Source organism: Poecilia reticulata, chromosome 7, assembly GCF_904066995.2.
Source record: "Poecilia reticulata chromosome 7, P_reticulata-male-v2, whole genome shotgun sequence".
Taxonomy (NCBI): domain Eukaryota; kingdom Metazoa; phylum Chordata; class Actinopteri; order Cyprinodontiformes; family Poeciliidae; genus Poecilia; species Poecilia reticulata.
The window spans coordinates 16,894,071-16,910,338 of NC_088836.1; the positions used below are offsets into that span (position 1 = coordinate 16,894,071).

The window sequence follows — 16,268 nt, forward strand, 5'->3', positions numbered from 1 at the left end:
TATGTAAGCACATTGTACTGAAGGCCCTAAAACAAGAACAAAAATTCAGTGTAATATTGTATTTTATTGATATATTCTAAAGCGGTGGTGGACACCAAAAGAATTCCTCAAACAGGTGTGAAGAACATGACTTTACATGTTGTTGTTTTTTTCTCCCCCCTCATCCGAAGCTGGTGGCATTAAGAAAACTTTGGCACAGTCTTCCTAGTTCCCTTGCGGACTCATTTTGTCTGAGCTGATCGGTAGGGCATGTGGGGGGGGAAGGATGCAGCTGTGTCTCCAAGGGTGTGACAGCAGTATGTGAGTCGGAGCTGCTCCCAGAGCCACCAGCTCCCCCCCGGGGCCCCCTGCAGGACGGCCACAATGGCGGCCCCAGGGCGGATGCCATAGCTGGGATTCCCACCCGTAACCGGGACACCTTCGCCCAGGGCACAGACACACTGGCAGCAGCCACACAATCAATTCATCAATCTCTGAAGGGAGTGGTTGCTGCAAAAGGCCACAGCAGGGAGCGCTCAGAGTTTGCTTCTCCACCGGACCGGGGCCACCAGGACACTGACGCAGACGCTGAAGGAAATCATCACTTATTCATCTAAAGCATAGGACTAAAAACGAAAATAAGCACGTTCTTTTCTTTTTTTAAAATCTTTTCTTTTTTTCATGTGTGTTGTTTCCAGTGCAATATATCACATCCTAAACTTCTTCACACTAAATGATGTTTGTGTCACTTTGTGGCCAGCTTCTGATTACACAGATCCAAGGTTGCACAAAGTTTTATTTGATCTTAATAGTTATAGCTGAATATAATGCTACATAGCACTAGCAAGCATAACAAATAAGTAGTTTAAAAAAAACAAAAACAAATGACCTTGCATTTATGAACGCTGACACTGAGTCCACCTGCAGCAGACTGGGACTCCAGGAGCCAGCGCTCAGACTCTGGCTCCCCCTACTGGACAGAAATTTATCAGACAATCCCGTACATTTCAACTTCTAACAAAAGGTATTATCGCTTAATTTTCTACTTCAGTCCGGACAGATTTAATGCAAAAGTTTAACATCAGAAAGGGAATATTAAAAAAAAAAATCTGCACAAGCGAATAGCTTTCACGTTTCCTGATCTCTTTGAAAAAAAAAAAAAGAAAAGATTATGAGCCAATCCGTCAGAAGCACTTGCCGATAACCCGTCCATTAGCAGCGATTATATAGATTAGTCTGCCTCCTAGCTTCCCCAGATTCAAGCTCAGGAATTTTTGTCTTCTCTGAAGCCATTTTCCCCAAATTAAGCTTGCTCTTGTTTTGGGTTCAGAAGTCACTTGACCATCAGACAATGTGGCCTTTGTGGCAGGCAGCTTCATACGCATCAAAGAGGTGATTAACCAGTTGACGCGACTCTGGCGGACAATACTGCTCTTTACAGGGGGAACAGTGCGTCCACTCAGACTCATCAGAGCTGCGTCCACATGCAGCAGCTGAACCAAAACAACTGCAGACAGAGTCACACGGGGTGGTTCACACCAGGAAGGTTCGCTCTGGATCTGTTGATTCGAAAATATGTCATTTTGCATGTTTGTATTTGTAACTTTTTGCGCTCTTTATTATTTAATCCTGACAGAGATTCAAAGTATACTCTCTTGCATGGAGAGGAAAAGGGGGTGAGGGGGAAGTGTAAGGGAGACGGACCAGCTTCTGATTGGTCAATAATTCTGGCTGTGGGCCAATCAGACTCCCTCTCTCCAGGAGGGAAATTCCACGATGAGACCAAACTGCTGGTTATTCGCGGTTTTCGGTGGAATTGTTTGGATCCATCAGTCTGCTCCTGAAACTAATGTTTGGAGGAACAAAGGAAATTTCACATAGTCTAATTATTATTATTATTTTTATTATTACATATATTTATCTAATCATTATATCTTAATCTTCGTTAGAGCCACTGAATTTCTCTCCTATATTGCTAATTGGAGGATCTAAATCCTGACATGCTGAAATCTCAGTGAGCATGGACCAGCAGCACGTCCTGTTACTTTGTGTGGCTTTGTCATGGAGGATACACACTGGGTCCACTCAATCACATGAAGGTAGGTAAATTTATACTATACAAAAAACATTTGTCTCTAGAAATGTGGCTTCATGTTTTATTATATATTTTTTCTCAACCATTTTTTAAAATTTTTTATTTGCAATGCTAAATATCACGAGTAACTTACAAACATGTTGGTCTCTCACTACAACCACAAAGTTCATTGAACATCTCAATCTCAAGTCTTTTCCACCTATTCTTCATTGGATTTTGGTCTGGACTTTGACTGGACCATTCTCAAAGTATCTTCTAATATGTTTTTTTGTGTGTGTGTGTTTGTTTGTTCTATGATTGCCCCACGTTTAGCTCCATACGCCTTCCCATTAACTCCAGCATCCCTGTCCTAACAGTGTGATGCTGCCACCACTGTGTTTCATAATCGAACTATTGACTAACAAAACACCAGAGTGAAGAACAGAAAGCAAGAGAGACACCTGTAGTTATACTTTCAAAACTTTTATAGTCCTACTTACGAGTGAAATACATGCGTAGGATTTAATTGCAAGTGTATTTCACTGAGGATGTTCCAGCTGTGTGCAGCGTCACTGCTGACATGAAGGCCCCGGGAGCGTCATGTCACTGCAGCTTGAACGATCGTGCCTCTACCTGCAAAGTTCAAAATAAAAACAGGAAATATGACTCATGATCTGTACCCTGCTGCAGGTGTCTAATCTCTGCACAAAATGAGCCAGAACAACGTACAGTTTTAGTCACTTGCCAGGAGGTGGAACGCGTCTCTTTCCGTTTATGATATTTCCGTTCCTCCGCCAGAGCGTCCTACTCACACATGGGCCATTGTCTTTCTGGTATGAGCTCAGCAACACTTTCCCTGCAGACGCGCACATACAGACACAGAAGCTCTGTATGTCAGTGCATCACTCTTTGCTCTCTGAGACACAGAGTCCACATTTATAGCTTTATCACAACGCTGAGCTTTGTTTGAAGGAAGAAGAAAAAAAAAAAAACCTCGACCCGTCGGCCTTTTCTTCACGACCCTGAGGGCCTGGGCTGCTCCTGCGCCCGACTGCCTGTTTGCCTCAGAATCTCTAGACAGGACATCTATAAATCATTCACTCCAAATATCTGAGCTTTATGGAATGATGAGAAAAGTAAAGCTATTGCTAAGAGAACGCTGGAATTGCAGTTTGCCCACAAGTGATGCGGGAGACAAAAAATGTCTGTGGAAATAGGTGCTTAGACGAGACCAAAGTGAAACCTTGTGGCCAACATGCAAAACCAAGATTCCACATCCTCCCTGAACACACCATCCGCCACAATGAGCCACAACTACAACGTTTAGCTCAAATCATATTCATGATCTACTGTAGTCTTGTCAAAATCAAAAACTGCTCCATGAAGAATTCATCATGAAGCTTGACATTATTTGTTTGCAGTCACTCTCCCTCCAGCCTGACTGAGTTTGTGTTGCTTTGCAAAGACAAATGAGCAAAAATGTTTCGTTTTATAGATGTACAAATGCTTGCGCAAAACCATGTTTGCTGTTATTTGCAGGGTTTTTTTGTTTCTTGTGAAGAGTCTGTTGTTGTTCTGTATGCACAAATATCACATTTTTAAATGGCCCTATATTCAGGTGCACAATTCCTTTAGACAGATTGTGCTATTTAAAATAACTGTGCAGTATTATTTTCTTATGTCGTATATCTGTCCTTACTGTAAAGTCTCTTTTCATTATTTTGACCTTAGTTTGAATATGCATGCTTCAAAGTGCTGCTGATATAAACGAGTTTCCCCACTTTGAGACTAAAGATGTTTCTTTCCCTTTCTGTTCTATTCAATACACGTAACAGTTGTGATGCATTTAAAGTAGTTTTATATATAACTTTTTTTGCAAAGAAAATGTAATCATTTTTTGCTTCCTTCCACTTTACAATCTTCTCTATGTTGCTCTATCACATAAAATCCGAATAAAGTACTTTGCTTGTTGGTGCATAACAAAATGTGATAAAAGCACAAAAATGAGTCATTTCCATGACAGCTTTGATTATGATATTATTTTGGAACTTCTGTCCATCTATTTGTTTCATGTAAACATGTTTCTGCAAACCATAAACTGCTGATAAGAGAAAATGTGATCTTTTTTTTTTTTTTTTAATAAAAGTGAGGATCTTTTCACTTTCCTTCTGCCAGAGGTGTGTCCGGGTACCCAGAACGGTCTGAGCTCCACCGGTTCTCAGGAGACTCAGTACAACTTGATCAAGGACCGCTACAGCGGCTGTGAGATCATCATGGGCAACCTAGAGATCACTCAGATTGAGAGTAACTGGGACTTCTCCTTCCTCAAGGTAAACACAGTCCCAGTTTTGTGCTTAAGCCTCAGTAGTAGATGTGGACCAGTGAATTAATTTGAATCTCATATGTGATCATCGTTCTCTTCTCCCCCTCAACCCCTCATCTCACCACCAGACAATCCGTGAGGTGACCGGTTATGTCCTCATTGCTATGAACCACGTTCAGGAGATCCCCTTAGGACAGCTGCGGGTGATCAGAGGAAACAGTCTGTATGAAAGACGCTTCGCTTTGTCGGTTTTCTTCAACTATCCCAAGGAAGGCTCTAACGGTCTGCGACAGCTTGGACTCCTAAACCTGACAGGTTAAATGCGTGCGCTATATTAGAGCTAAAGAAACTGAAGTACGCCGTTCAGCATCCCAGAAACATAAAAGAAGATGTTTAATAATAATAATAATAATAATGAAAAAAGGCAAATCAATGCTAACTGATTAAGACTGAAGTTTGTTTCAACATATTGAAAAATTTGCTCCAGGATGATCTGCTGTTTTTCCCCCCCCAATATGTCTCTTTTATATCTTTAGAGATTCTGGAGGGCGGAGTGCAGATTATTAACAACAAATTCCTGAGTTATGGCCCCTCGATCTTCTGGCAAGATATTGTTCGAGACAACAGCGCTCCGATTGACATCCAAAATAACGGGGAGAGAGGTCTGACTTTGAATGATCTCATCTTGGATGCACCCGTTGCTCTTTCCATTGTCTCTTTATTTGTCTGAGTTGTTTGTCTTCTGTCTGAACTCGTCTCTCTTTCTCTCAGGCCCGTGTCACAAATCTTGCGGCGATTACTGCTGGGGACCAAATAAAGACCAGTGTCAGATCTGTGAGTCCCTGTCAGACTGTTGCAATTTCTGTTTCTTAAGTGTTTCATCCTTCTCTTTCTTTTTTTTTTGTAATAATTGAATAGCTCTATTCATGGACGCCCAGTTAAAGACGTTCACACACAAATATGAGCAGACGACCATGAACTCTGTTCAACCTTCCTGTCCTTTGTCTTCTCAGTGACTAAGATGGTGTGTGCTCCCCAGTGCAACGGACGCTGCTTTGGGAGAAGCCCCAGGGACTGCTGCCACATCGAGTGTGCAGCAGGATGCAAAGGCCCTCTGGATGAGGATTGTTTTGTAAGTTTGTTGCTGTGTGGCTTCTCAGTTCAGACACTTTTTGTCTGTGCAGAATGTTTTAAATTGAGACACCAAGGTTTTGAAGCATGTTTAAGGTCACAACGCAGCAATTATACTGGATATATGTCTAGGCTTTGACTAAGCCAGTGGTTCTTAACCTGGGTTCGATCGAACCCCAGGGGTTCGGTCTCAGGGGTTCGGCGGAGCCTCTGCAACGGAGGTAAAGACACACTTGTGTAAAGTCGTGATGTCGCCCCGCTTTGCCATCACTTGCTGCAGAGGATCACGTTACATTGCTGAGCCAATCAGTGCTGCGGAGGAGCACTGATTGAAGGAGTTCCACTCTCAGCATGGATTTGAACTTGTGTCTTTAATTACTTCAGCAAAGCTCACCATTTTTACCAAATTCTGTAACTTTCGGTGTACTTCTAAATCTGCTCCTTAGTCGCATCTTTTCGGGGTTGCTACTACCTCTAGTGCCATAGGGGTGGTGACACAACTAATATAATTGCATTACTAAATCAGAATACAGCAAAGTCTTTATTATTTATTATAAATTTTTCATTCTCTTAAGAATGTAGAGCTAATTAAATGATCTAAACAAGACCTTAAAGTGGTTAAAGTTTATTTTGATGGCCAACCTGTTGAAACTGTGGCAAATTTTAAATACCTTGGGTCGTTCCTGGACAGTCAGCTCAACTTTGATGAAAACACTGATTATATTTTGAAGAACTGTTCTCAGAGACTCGACCTTTTAAGAAGACTTAGTGATCTTGGGGTGATCTAGACTCTAGTTGGGTCGAATCCCTTTCTTATTTTGAGTTCAATTAGAGGTTGTTTTAAACCATGCTGGTTTGCTAGCTGCATAGCTGAAATGATGTTGTAACAGGACCCACACTTTCTTAAAAGCTAAACTTTTATGTCTGGAGTCTGTAGAATATTTTTCCAAGAGATCTGGAGGTCATCAAGATGTCTGTTTTCTTTATGTTATTTTTCGTCCAGCAGTGGTTTTCACCTTGAAATTTTTCAATGGATGCCATATTTTCTGTCTCTTTCCTATTACTGATTCATGAATATCGACCTAAACCGAGACAAATGAAGCTATCAGCACCTCAGATGTATTTTTCTGGAGTCCCAAAGCCAATGGAAATGGCAGATTGATAGACATTTTTTTATAATTTTCTTTAGATCAAAGCATGATGTGTTGCTTTTAGAGATATTTTAGTCTACTTCCTTTTGTCATACAGGTGCTTCTAAAGTGATTCAGGTCTTATTCCAGCCAGGACAGGATTCAAACCCAGAACCTTCTGGGTACAAGTCACTAGCAGTCTGTTGTGTTTTATGCTAATCAGATCTGAGAACCACTGTCTCATTTTCTTATGTGCTTTTGTTACACAAACAAATGAGTATAGAGGGATTTGGTTTGTACGATTTGGCATTACGCCCTAAACAGATATTTAAGAAATGGCAAAATATTTCACATGCATAGATACACTCAAATCAGCCCTGATTAGATGTCATGCCAATAGGTCAAAGGTGTTTTTCTTTCCTTCAGGCATGCCGTCATTTCAACGATTCAGGAGCCTGCGTGCCTCAGTGCCCCCAGACCCTCATTTACAACAAACAGACATTTCAAATGGAGACCAATCCCAATGCAAAGTACCAATATGGATCAATATGTGTGTCTCAGTGTCCTAGTAAGTAATTCATGAAATGCTTGTGATTTTAAAGTCTGCTTTAATGTTACATGTTCACAAAGCCTGCTCTGTGTGTGTGTGTGGGGGGGGGGGGGGGGGGCGTGTGTGTACATGTGTTTGTGGCTTTGTAACAATTGACTTGTTCCTGTTTCTTATTTTCTGTCCACAGCTCATTTTGTGGTGGACGGCAGCTCCTGCGTGAGCGTCTGTCCTCCAGACAAGACAGAGATGGAGAGAGACGGCCAGAGGCAGTGTGAGCTCTGCAGTGGATTCTGCCCGAAAGGTCAGCAGCACTAAAGCACCATTCAGCCTTTCCCTAGCATAGCGCTGTCTGTGATCAAAAAGCAGTGTTGGATGGAATCATCCCTGCAGTGTGCAACGGCACCGGCGCAGAGCACAGACAGACGGTGGATTCCAGCAACATCGACAGCTTCGTTAATTGCACCAAGATCCAGGGCAGCCTTCACTTCCTGGTCACAGGGATTCATGGGTAACTCTGTTTCCACTGGAGGAGAGCCTAACAAAGAGACAGTTTGTATGTTAATGATGTGTTTTCTGGTCCTCACAGAGATGATTTTAAAAACATTCCACCACTCGATGCCAAAAAGTTGGAGGTGTTCCGCACCGTGAGGGAAATAACAGGTTTGTATTTACAGATAGGTTTTTCCGTTTAGGGAGCCTCTGCTCCCTCACAGAGACGGCAGTCGCCATGATTTTGCTGCTTCTAAGTAAATCTCTGTATTTAAACGTTTTAAATTTTTATTAACTGTAAAGACGTGGAGCAATGTAATATAAACTGAGGGACTTCACGGCTATTGTTAGTTTCTTTAAAAAAACAAAAAAAGACTTTTGGGAAATTGAGTTTCCCAAAAGTGGCAAAAGTTCCTCAAACAACTTTTAGACAGCAAATGGTTTATTTCACACCATCTACAGGTGGCAAAAAGTCTGCTTCCTGTGTCTAAAATCATCTCAGTGAATTACTAGGATTTATGTTATGGTAAAAAAAAATCTCTTTTAGCAAACCTAAGACATTCATAGATTATTAAAGATCATCTTTCGGCATGTATAAAGAACTGTAATGTTTTCATTCTCAGATATTCTTAACATCCAGTCTTGGCCTAAAGAGCTAAACAACCTCTCGGTTTTTTCAAGCCTCACGACAATTCAGGGGAGGTCGCTCCACAAGTAAGGATGATTTTGTGTGGCACACAAAAAATTAACAATCTGTGCAAAGGAGCACCTATCGTGTAATTAAAACCTGGGTCTGACGCTTCCTGCTCAAACTAAAACCAATTTATATTAAATCCACACGCTCTGTTGTAACACCTATTATTATATTCTTCCCTTTTATAATTAACATTAACATTTTCTCCACTTGTCTTGTTCTTTGCAGCTGTGCACTGTCACACATCCAGACTAAAACATGACATAGACTGCTCAGAACCAAATGATAAAGTCTGAAATACAAACTTCCTAACTGTCTGAGACATTTTGTAAGCTAACTACCCTCTGTGTGTGTGTGTGTGTGTGTGTGTGTGTGTGCGTGTGTGTGCGTGTGTGTGTGTGTGTGCGTGTGTGTGTGTGTGTGTCCTCCAATCCCCAAAACAAAAGGCGATTCTCTCTGATGGTGATACATATCCCCACTCTCACCTCCCTCGGGCTGCGCTCTCTGCGGTATATCAACGACGGCAGCGTGTACATCAGTCAGAATGCCAACCTTTGTTATCACCACACTGTGAACTGGACGCAGCTGTTCAGGGGCCGCAGAGTTCGAGTCAACAACCTCAACAACAACAAGCCGTTTGCGGAGTGTGGTGAGACACGTTTCTTTAAAGCATGACGACAAAACACATGTTCGACTTGAATATCACAAAGGAGCTCACTTTGTAGTGATGAGGTAGCTTTTACGACTAAAGGTATCCCTGCCAAATTAACAGGGTTTTCTTAAGAAAAAGTGAGATATTATAAATCATATGGAAACTTTTTACACCTTTAATGTGACATAAATCACACGACGTTCAGACAAGATCTTGTATTTGTATTTTCTAACAATGTTCTCCCCAGTCAGATTTGTTTATTTCAGTTGCATAGAATATATGATACAATAAAAATAGAAATAGTGAAAAATATTCTTTTGTGGTCTCCTGCATTTGCATACTGAAACCAGCCACTTTAACAGGTGTGTGTACATTTAGAATCCACCGTATGTTACAAGCTATTACAGTCACTTAAAACGAAAAAAAGGGCGGAAAAAACCTTGAACTTTCATCCAGTAGATGTCTGAGGCACTGTCATGTTTGTGTGCAGTGGCAGAAGGACGTGTGTGCGACCCTCTTTGCTCAGACGCAGGCTGCTGGGGCCCCGGCCCTGACCAGTGTCTTATCTGCAGGAACTACAGCCGTCACGGCACGTGTGTGGGAAGCTGCAACTTTGTGTCTGGGTCAGCGGTTTTGGGTTGACTTTTATGTGACTGCAGCTCATGTGTGCCTTTAGTAAAGTTGCACATGCTCTAAAAACATATTGTGTTTGCAGAGAAAAGAGGGAATTTGCAAGATCTGACGAAGAATGTGTCGCTTGTCATCCGGAGTGCAAGCCTCAGAGGGGAAAAGTCAGCTGCACAGGAACGGTAATATGTGTTTTTTTTTTTTTTTAATCCGTAACTAGGATAGTGTTTATAAGTTCAAATGTGTTTTAATCATGTTACTCAAGTATTCTCTGTATAAGAAAAAACAAGTTCTTGAAAATTGGAATATGAAATTCTCTGCTGTGCACCTTTAATGTGTTTATATTTGCTTCTCTGATTCGTTTTCATTTTAATCTTTTACATTACAATTAACACTTTGACTGGTTTTATCGTGTTTTCATAAGTTTTTTTGTTTAACTCTCCTCATTGCTCTCTATCTTTGTCTTTTGAAGGGGGCAGATGAATGCGTGGCTTGCTCCAATCTTCAAGATGGTCCCTACTGCATGTCCTCTTGTCCCTCTGGAGTACTTGACGAACACAGAGGACTAATTTTCAAATACCCCAACAAAGAGGGCCACTGTGAACCATGTCATCCCAACTGCACACAGGGGTAAGGGTGAGATTAAAACATCCGTTTATGAATAGGTTTGCTTTCACTCATGTATAAAAGTGATATATATTCATGGAATCCATTTCCAGTCAGAAAAAGTTTGGGATGTTGTGTTGCAGGTGCGCGGGCCCAGGTTTAAACGATTGTAAGATATCAGGCGGCAGGTGAGTGTTTCCCCCTGCTGGTGGATATAAAACACTGCATGTCAACGTTCTGCTATTACCGTGTGGTTGTTGCTTGGTCAGTTTAAAAAGCTAGTTTTGCTGCGCTCACTTTTTGGTTAATGAGTTTAATTTTCAGAACTTTGTCTGCTGTGATTCTTATCACAAAAAAATAGAGAAAACCCCTCGTACGTTATATAACAGGGTTACTTTGACTGTTTTGACTGAATATGTGATTAAGCTGGTAGATGATTAGCAGATGATCGATAGGGAGAGATGGCCAGCCCCTCTTAAAGAGAACAGCACATGATCATAGAATGCTTATCCCTACCTAAGTTTATTTGTCATTTCATTTCAGTTTTGATAGAAATTTAACATTACAATTTTTAGATTCAGAAAATTTGTGACATTTTTTTTTTCTTTTAGATTCATCTAAACCAATCAACATGTCTTTGTCTTCTTAGATGCTGAGTATGTTTGAAGGTCTCGGTTTGCGCTTCAATCCACTTTTTAACTGTTGAACATGCAAAAGTATATCCTGATGTAAATAAATCCTCCAAAATATTTCCTTTATAAAAGACATCTTGGCAAGAAAGCTCAGGTTAGGTTCCTGCTAAAACGTCTCATTCTTTTTAAAACAACTCTGTTTCCTTCTGCAGCGGACAGATCACAAGTATAGCATTGGCAGTCCCAGCTTGTTTGATTTTCTGCCTCGGGTTGTTCTTCCTGGGGTTGTTGTACCACCGAGGCCTTGCCATCCGTCGCAAGAGAGCCATGAGAAGATACCTGGAGAGCGGAGAGGTCAGGCTTCAAACACCATAACATAAGCCTGCCACACACATTTGCTTCTGCCAAGAGGTGGCATGCAAAAGTATTAATAACTCTTGAATATTTCCACATTTGTTACAAAGTAACCACGAACTTAGATAAAAAGCAGTGGATTTTGAAATGTTTCCTTTTAAAGGTAACTCGGTCTCAGTCAGGGTAGATTTTGGGTGTCTGTGAACACACATTTCAATTCTTGCCAAAACTTTGTTATATTTTGGTCTCAATGAGGTAGGTTATATCTCAGGTACACCACAACCTGAAACCCTAATCAGACTGAAAGGGACACAGCTGAGGGAAAGCGTAGGCAGAGGAGAATCAGGAGATGTAAAACAGCTGCGAAGGGGAGCAGGACGGCAGGGAAAGAAAAGAGAAAATAGCAAAATATAGAGACGAGAATAGGAGACCATAAAGGTAAAGGGTAAATCTAAAGAACCCAACTCTAATGCACAAATCATAATAATCCAATATAACCTTTTCAAAACCCTGTAGGAGTCAGCTAAATATTTGTTCTGCTTTCAACAGAGCTTTGAGCCCCTGGGTTCGGGAGAGAAAGGCACAAAGGTTTTTGCTCGGATCTTGAGGCCGTCAGAGCTGAAAAAAATCAAACTCCTTGGCTATGGCGTTTTTGGAACGGTACACAAGGTATTATTAATTTTGTCTTGTGATCGGTTGATATGACATGGAGCTACCATGATCTAAAATACAGTGTGCTTAAGGGCTTTTGGACCCCAGAGGGAGAGACGGTCAAGATCCCTGTGGCAATAAAGACGATCCAGGACAGCTCAAGTCGACAAGCCTTCACTGAGATCACTGATGTGAGTCTCATCAAATTTTTTTAAAATATATAAAAACACCAAATGGCATGAACAGAGCATAATTTTTCTTCGCAGCTTAAATATTCCAAGAAGGAAACAGTAATGCTCGTTTTCTATCGATTTGCTGTAATACTAATCGATGTCTAAAATGCATTCACTCAATTTACAGCACATGTTGTCCATGGGCAGCCTGGACTACCCTTACATTGTTAGACTGCTGGGAATTTGTCCTGGTCCCAGTCTCCAGCTGGTGACCCAGCTCAGTCCCCGTGGCTCCTTACTGGAGCACATCAGACAGCATAAGAACAGCCTGGACCCCCAGCGCCTGCTCAACTGGTGTGTGCAGATCGCTAAGGTAAAGACAGCTGTGACTCCTCCGAGTAAGGTCTTAGACTGAATGTAAAGTAAAACCGCTTGTATCTCAGGGTATGTTCTACCTGGAGGAACACCGCATGGTCCACAGAAATCTGGCTGCCCGCAACATCCTGCTGAAGAACGACTATCAGGTCCAGATCTCGGACTACGGCGTGGCAGACCTCCTCTATCCAGATGACAAGAAATACATCTACACAGACACAAAGGTAGATGCTACCATCTGGTTCAGTGTGAGATCACCCGCCAATGTATTTTCTTTGCGTTTTCAAGCAATGCTCATTTGTCCACTCCATTCAGACACCTATAAAGTGGATGGCGCTTGAGAGCATCTTGTTTCGAAGGTACACTCATCAAAGCGATGTTTGGAGTTACGGTAAGAAACCTACTCGTCATACGAAGCGATCCGTGTAGATGTTGACTGTGTGTGAACCCCAAGAAAAGACATTAAAAGCAGCATTTTTGCTCCTGGACAGGAGTGACGGTGTGGGAGATGATGTCCTTCGGGGCGCAGCCGTACGTGTCAGTGCAGCCTCAGGAAGTGCCGAGCCTTTTGGAGAAGGGCGAGCGTCTGTCGCAGCCCCACATCTGCACCATTGATGTCTACATGGTCATGGTTAAATGTGAGCCTCTAGATCACTCCCTATGTGTGAACACAAGCACGTCGAGGCTTTCTCGTCACAGAGGCTGCTTCTATGCAATCATCTGCAAACAGTTTACTGCTTTTTATTTGGTTTTAGGCTGGATGATTGACGAGAACGTGAGGCCCACCTTCAAAGAGCTAGCGAGTGATTTTACAAGGATGGCAAGAGATCCACACAGATACCTTGTCATTAAGGTGCGGATGATGTTTCTTGTTTCAGAGCTTTTTTTTTACTTATCCTTGATTTTACATCGTAAAAGTTGCTCCTCCACTGTTGTCCTGTCACAGGAAGGGGAAGACGCCCCGCCTGGAGAAATCCATCGAAGAGAGTCAGAGCGAGGACTTCTGGATGCAGATTTGGAAGACGCAGATGAGGAGGGGCTGGACGATGGTTTGACTACGCCTCCTCTGCAGCACTCTCCATCGTGGAGTCTTTCTCGTTCAAGGATAAATTCCTGCAGGGTAACAAACAACAAATGCACATCAGCGTCTTAGTTACATTGGAATGATAGATTGGTTTTAAACTACTGACACGATCAGTGAGTGGCATTCTTCTTGTTTTTTCTGCGACCTTTTTAGAGTGGTGTATCTCAGCCTGGCCCGACCGGATACCTACCAATGACCCCAAGTCCAGTAGACAACATCCGTCAGGTGTGATGACCACACAGAAATCCCCTGTCAATTTCCCCAGTAAACTGACATTCATTCAAACCTTCTTAGGTCTGATACATAATTTTTCGCTTCAGCTGTGGTTTCACCGGTCTCGCCTGAGCTCTGTGCGGACACTGCCTGAAAGATCAGAGGTCAGAGGAAATGGCAGGGAGGCAGAGGGGTTACGGGCTGGAAGCCTTCGCCGAGCAAGGCTAGGCTCAGAGAGAAGCAGCCCTCATGTGGCTTTAAATCGTCACAGGAAGCTTTCCACGGCCTCCAGTCCGTCCTCCTACAAGGTGTGGACGGCGCAGGAGGATGAGGAGGAGTTGGACCACTATGGCTACGTTCTGCCTGGGTCACCTGAAACCCCAGAAAGAAGTAGGTTTTGCTTTTCTTACTGTCAACAAATTAAAATATTGAATGTTATTTTATTTCAGTTTGTTAAATTAGGAACTGAAACTTTTTTTTTTTTGCATAGATTCATGTAACGAATCATAATATTCTCTGAAAACCATCAGAGTGATGGGTTTCGGTGTACGCTTTGATGGATACGGCTTGCAACTAATTAAAACCCCAAACTGTTTTTCTTAGAAAACTAGAACATTATTCAGGACCAGTACAAAATGTGACCAAGAATTTGTTGTACATGACATTAAATACTTTTGAGAAGGGGGCATTTCCATTTCTACCTCATAAAATGTTTTTTACTGGTCTCATTTAAAATAATCTTAGGAACTAATCATAAAAAATAAAATAAATACTGGACACAATTTAAATACATCATTCTGTTTTTAATGAATTTATACGATGCAAGTTTCACTTTTCGGCTGATTGTTTTTGTGACTTTGTGAATTCTGCTGTTGAGTATAAATACATCACTAAAACTTCTCATCCAGTCGTCTTTGTCTATTCTATGCTCTCAGGTACAAAAAGTAATCAGATACCTGAGGCTTGTCAAGGAGCAGCAGCAAAGCAGAGAGATGGAACGGAGAAAGATCAGCTCCACAGCAGGAGAGAGATCAAATCTGTGGATCATAAAACAGAGGTGGGCCGAGGAACTTGTAGGTATGAATACATGGATATCAGGCACTCAGACTCTTCAGAAGGAGGTGAGTCAGAATTGGAGAGATGTGGGAGTCAGACATCTTCGACGACTGGAGCGGAGGCAGACCAAACAGCCCGGGGCTCGGTCAAAGAGGGAAAGGGGGAAGAAGAAACTGACATTTGCCACACAAATAAACAAGCGACAGTTCCAGAGGATCCTAGTGGTGGTGTTGTGCCCGGGGCAGATGTTTCGGCAGCTGGAGACGGCACGGTGGAGGTGTATGAGGAGATGAGCAGATTTGAAAAGGTGCCTGGTGAGCGGGGGCACGCGGAATATGAGAACCTCCCAGCAAAGACGAGGGCTGTTCCCGAGGAGACGGACAGTGACAGGTGTGCAGGGATCGGGGAATACATCAAGGTGTGTGCTGGCATCAGGGAACCTGGCAACAACACATCGTTTGACAACCCAGACTACTGGCACAGCAGGCTGTTCCTCAAACCAGATGCTGTACGCACATAATCAGTCGGACTGGGACAGCAAAAGGGGAACGGATGCATATTTGCATCCGTGACATTTTCTAAGATTTTCCCCCCCCCCAGATTATTTTGGTTTTATTTGAAAATAAAATAAAATAAAAAAGATTTTTTCTTTTTACTTCACTGGTGTTTACTGTAAGTGATAATTTATGTAACCAAATATGAGTCAAGTGCAGAGCCATAAATTACAAGTGTTTACAAGCTTATCATCTTCAGATAGGATGTTTGTTTTTTTTTACTTCACTTTTTTTTCATTGGCTAATTATTATATCATATAATTAATTATTAAACCTCTTTTGAACTTTATATTTACATATAAGTGAATGTTTTTTTTAAATGTGGTTTCATGGTTTTGCAAATATTTAATCATTGTATCATTGATGTGTGTTCTGTACATGGTTTCACTATCACCACAGTAGTTGCATAAAAAAATAAAGGTATTAATTTTGTATGACTGCAGACTCATTCACTGGTTTGCATTGTGCTTGAATCTTTATAAAAGAACCAAAATTATGATTAGCTTTTCTTGAGGGACATCATGAACAGCAGAACGTGACATAACGCGAGGCAAAAGAATATCTTAAACAGTACCATTATCAAAATAAATTTTCCTGCTATATAAATATCGATATTTTCTAATTCCCCCATAGTTCAAGTTAGCATACAAATTCTACTTATGTACTATGTACTTGTAAAAAAAAAAAAAGCTTCAGTAAAAATGATTGTAATAATATTTAATATATTTTACTAGCTTTTATCTGTTCTTGTCTTTAAATAAGATGGCATGCCAAGACACCACTTACAGCGACTAAACAGAATACACAATGGATTCTTCTTTTTTCTTCACCTTTGATCACATTTTTATGCTCGGTAGACGTTTCGTCTACTCGGGAGCGTTTTAAATCAGAATTCCGAATTCAGTTGGTTTATTGGGGAAT

The 16,268-nt window shown here is 41.6% G+C and overlaps 1 protein-coding gene across 2 annotated transcripts; it reads left to right on the forward strand.

The window, feature by feature from the left end:
* The first annotated feature begins 1,443 nt into the window (after positions 1-1,443).
* erbb3b (erb-b2 receptor tyrosine kinase 3b) lies at positions 1,444-15,784 on the forward strand. 2 transcript variants are annotated; one of them, XM_017305984.2, is made up of 28 exons: positions 1,444-2,078; positions 4,229-4,383; positions 4,505-4,691; positions 4,913-5,038; positions 5,148-5,210; positions 5,390-5,508; positions 7,064-7,205; positions 7,375-7,488; positions 7,578-7,695; positions 7,774-7,847; positions 8,300-8,390; positions 8,898-9,019; positions 9,513-9,645; positions 9,738-9,831; positions 10,122-10,279; positions 10,399-10,443; positions 11,100-11,241; positions 11,791-11,910; positions 11,985-12,083; positions 12,253-12,438; positions 12,509-12,664; positions 12,756-12,831; positions 12,932-13,078; positions 13,196-13,293; positions 13,387-13,560; positions 13,678-13,749; positions 13,845-14,127; positions 14,673-15,784. In XM_017305984.2, the coding sequence occupies exons 1-28, from the start codon at positions 2,000-2,002 to the stop codon at positions 15,311-15,313; spliced, it is 4,014 nt and encodes a 1,337-aa protein (XP_017161473.1). In that variant the 5' UTR covers positions 1,444-1,999; the 3' UTR covers positions 15,314-15,784. The 2 variants fall into 2 exon arrangements, with proteins under 2 accessions (XP_017161473.1, XP_008411911.1); XM_008413689.3 differs by having other exon boundaries at positions 1,445-2,078; positions 8,817-9,019.
* Positions 15,785-16,268: the final 484 nt, after the last annotated feature.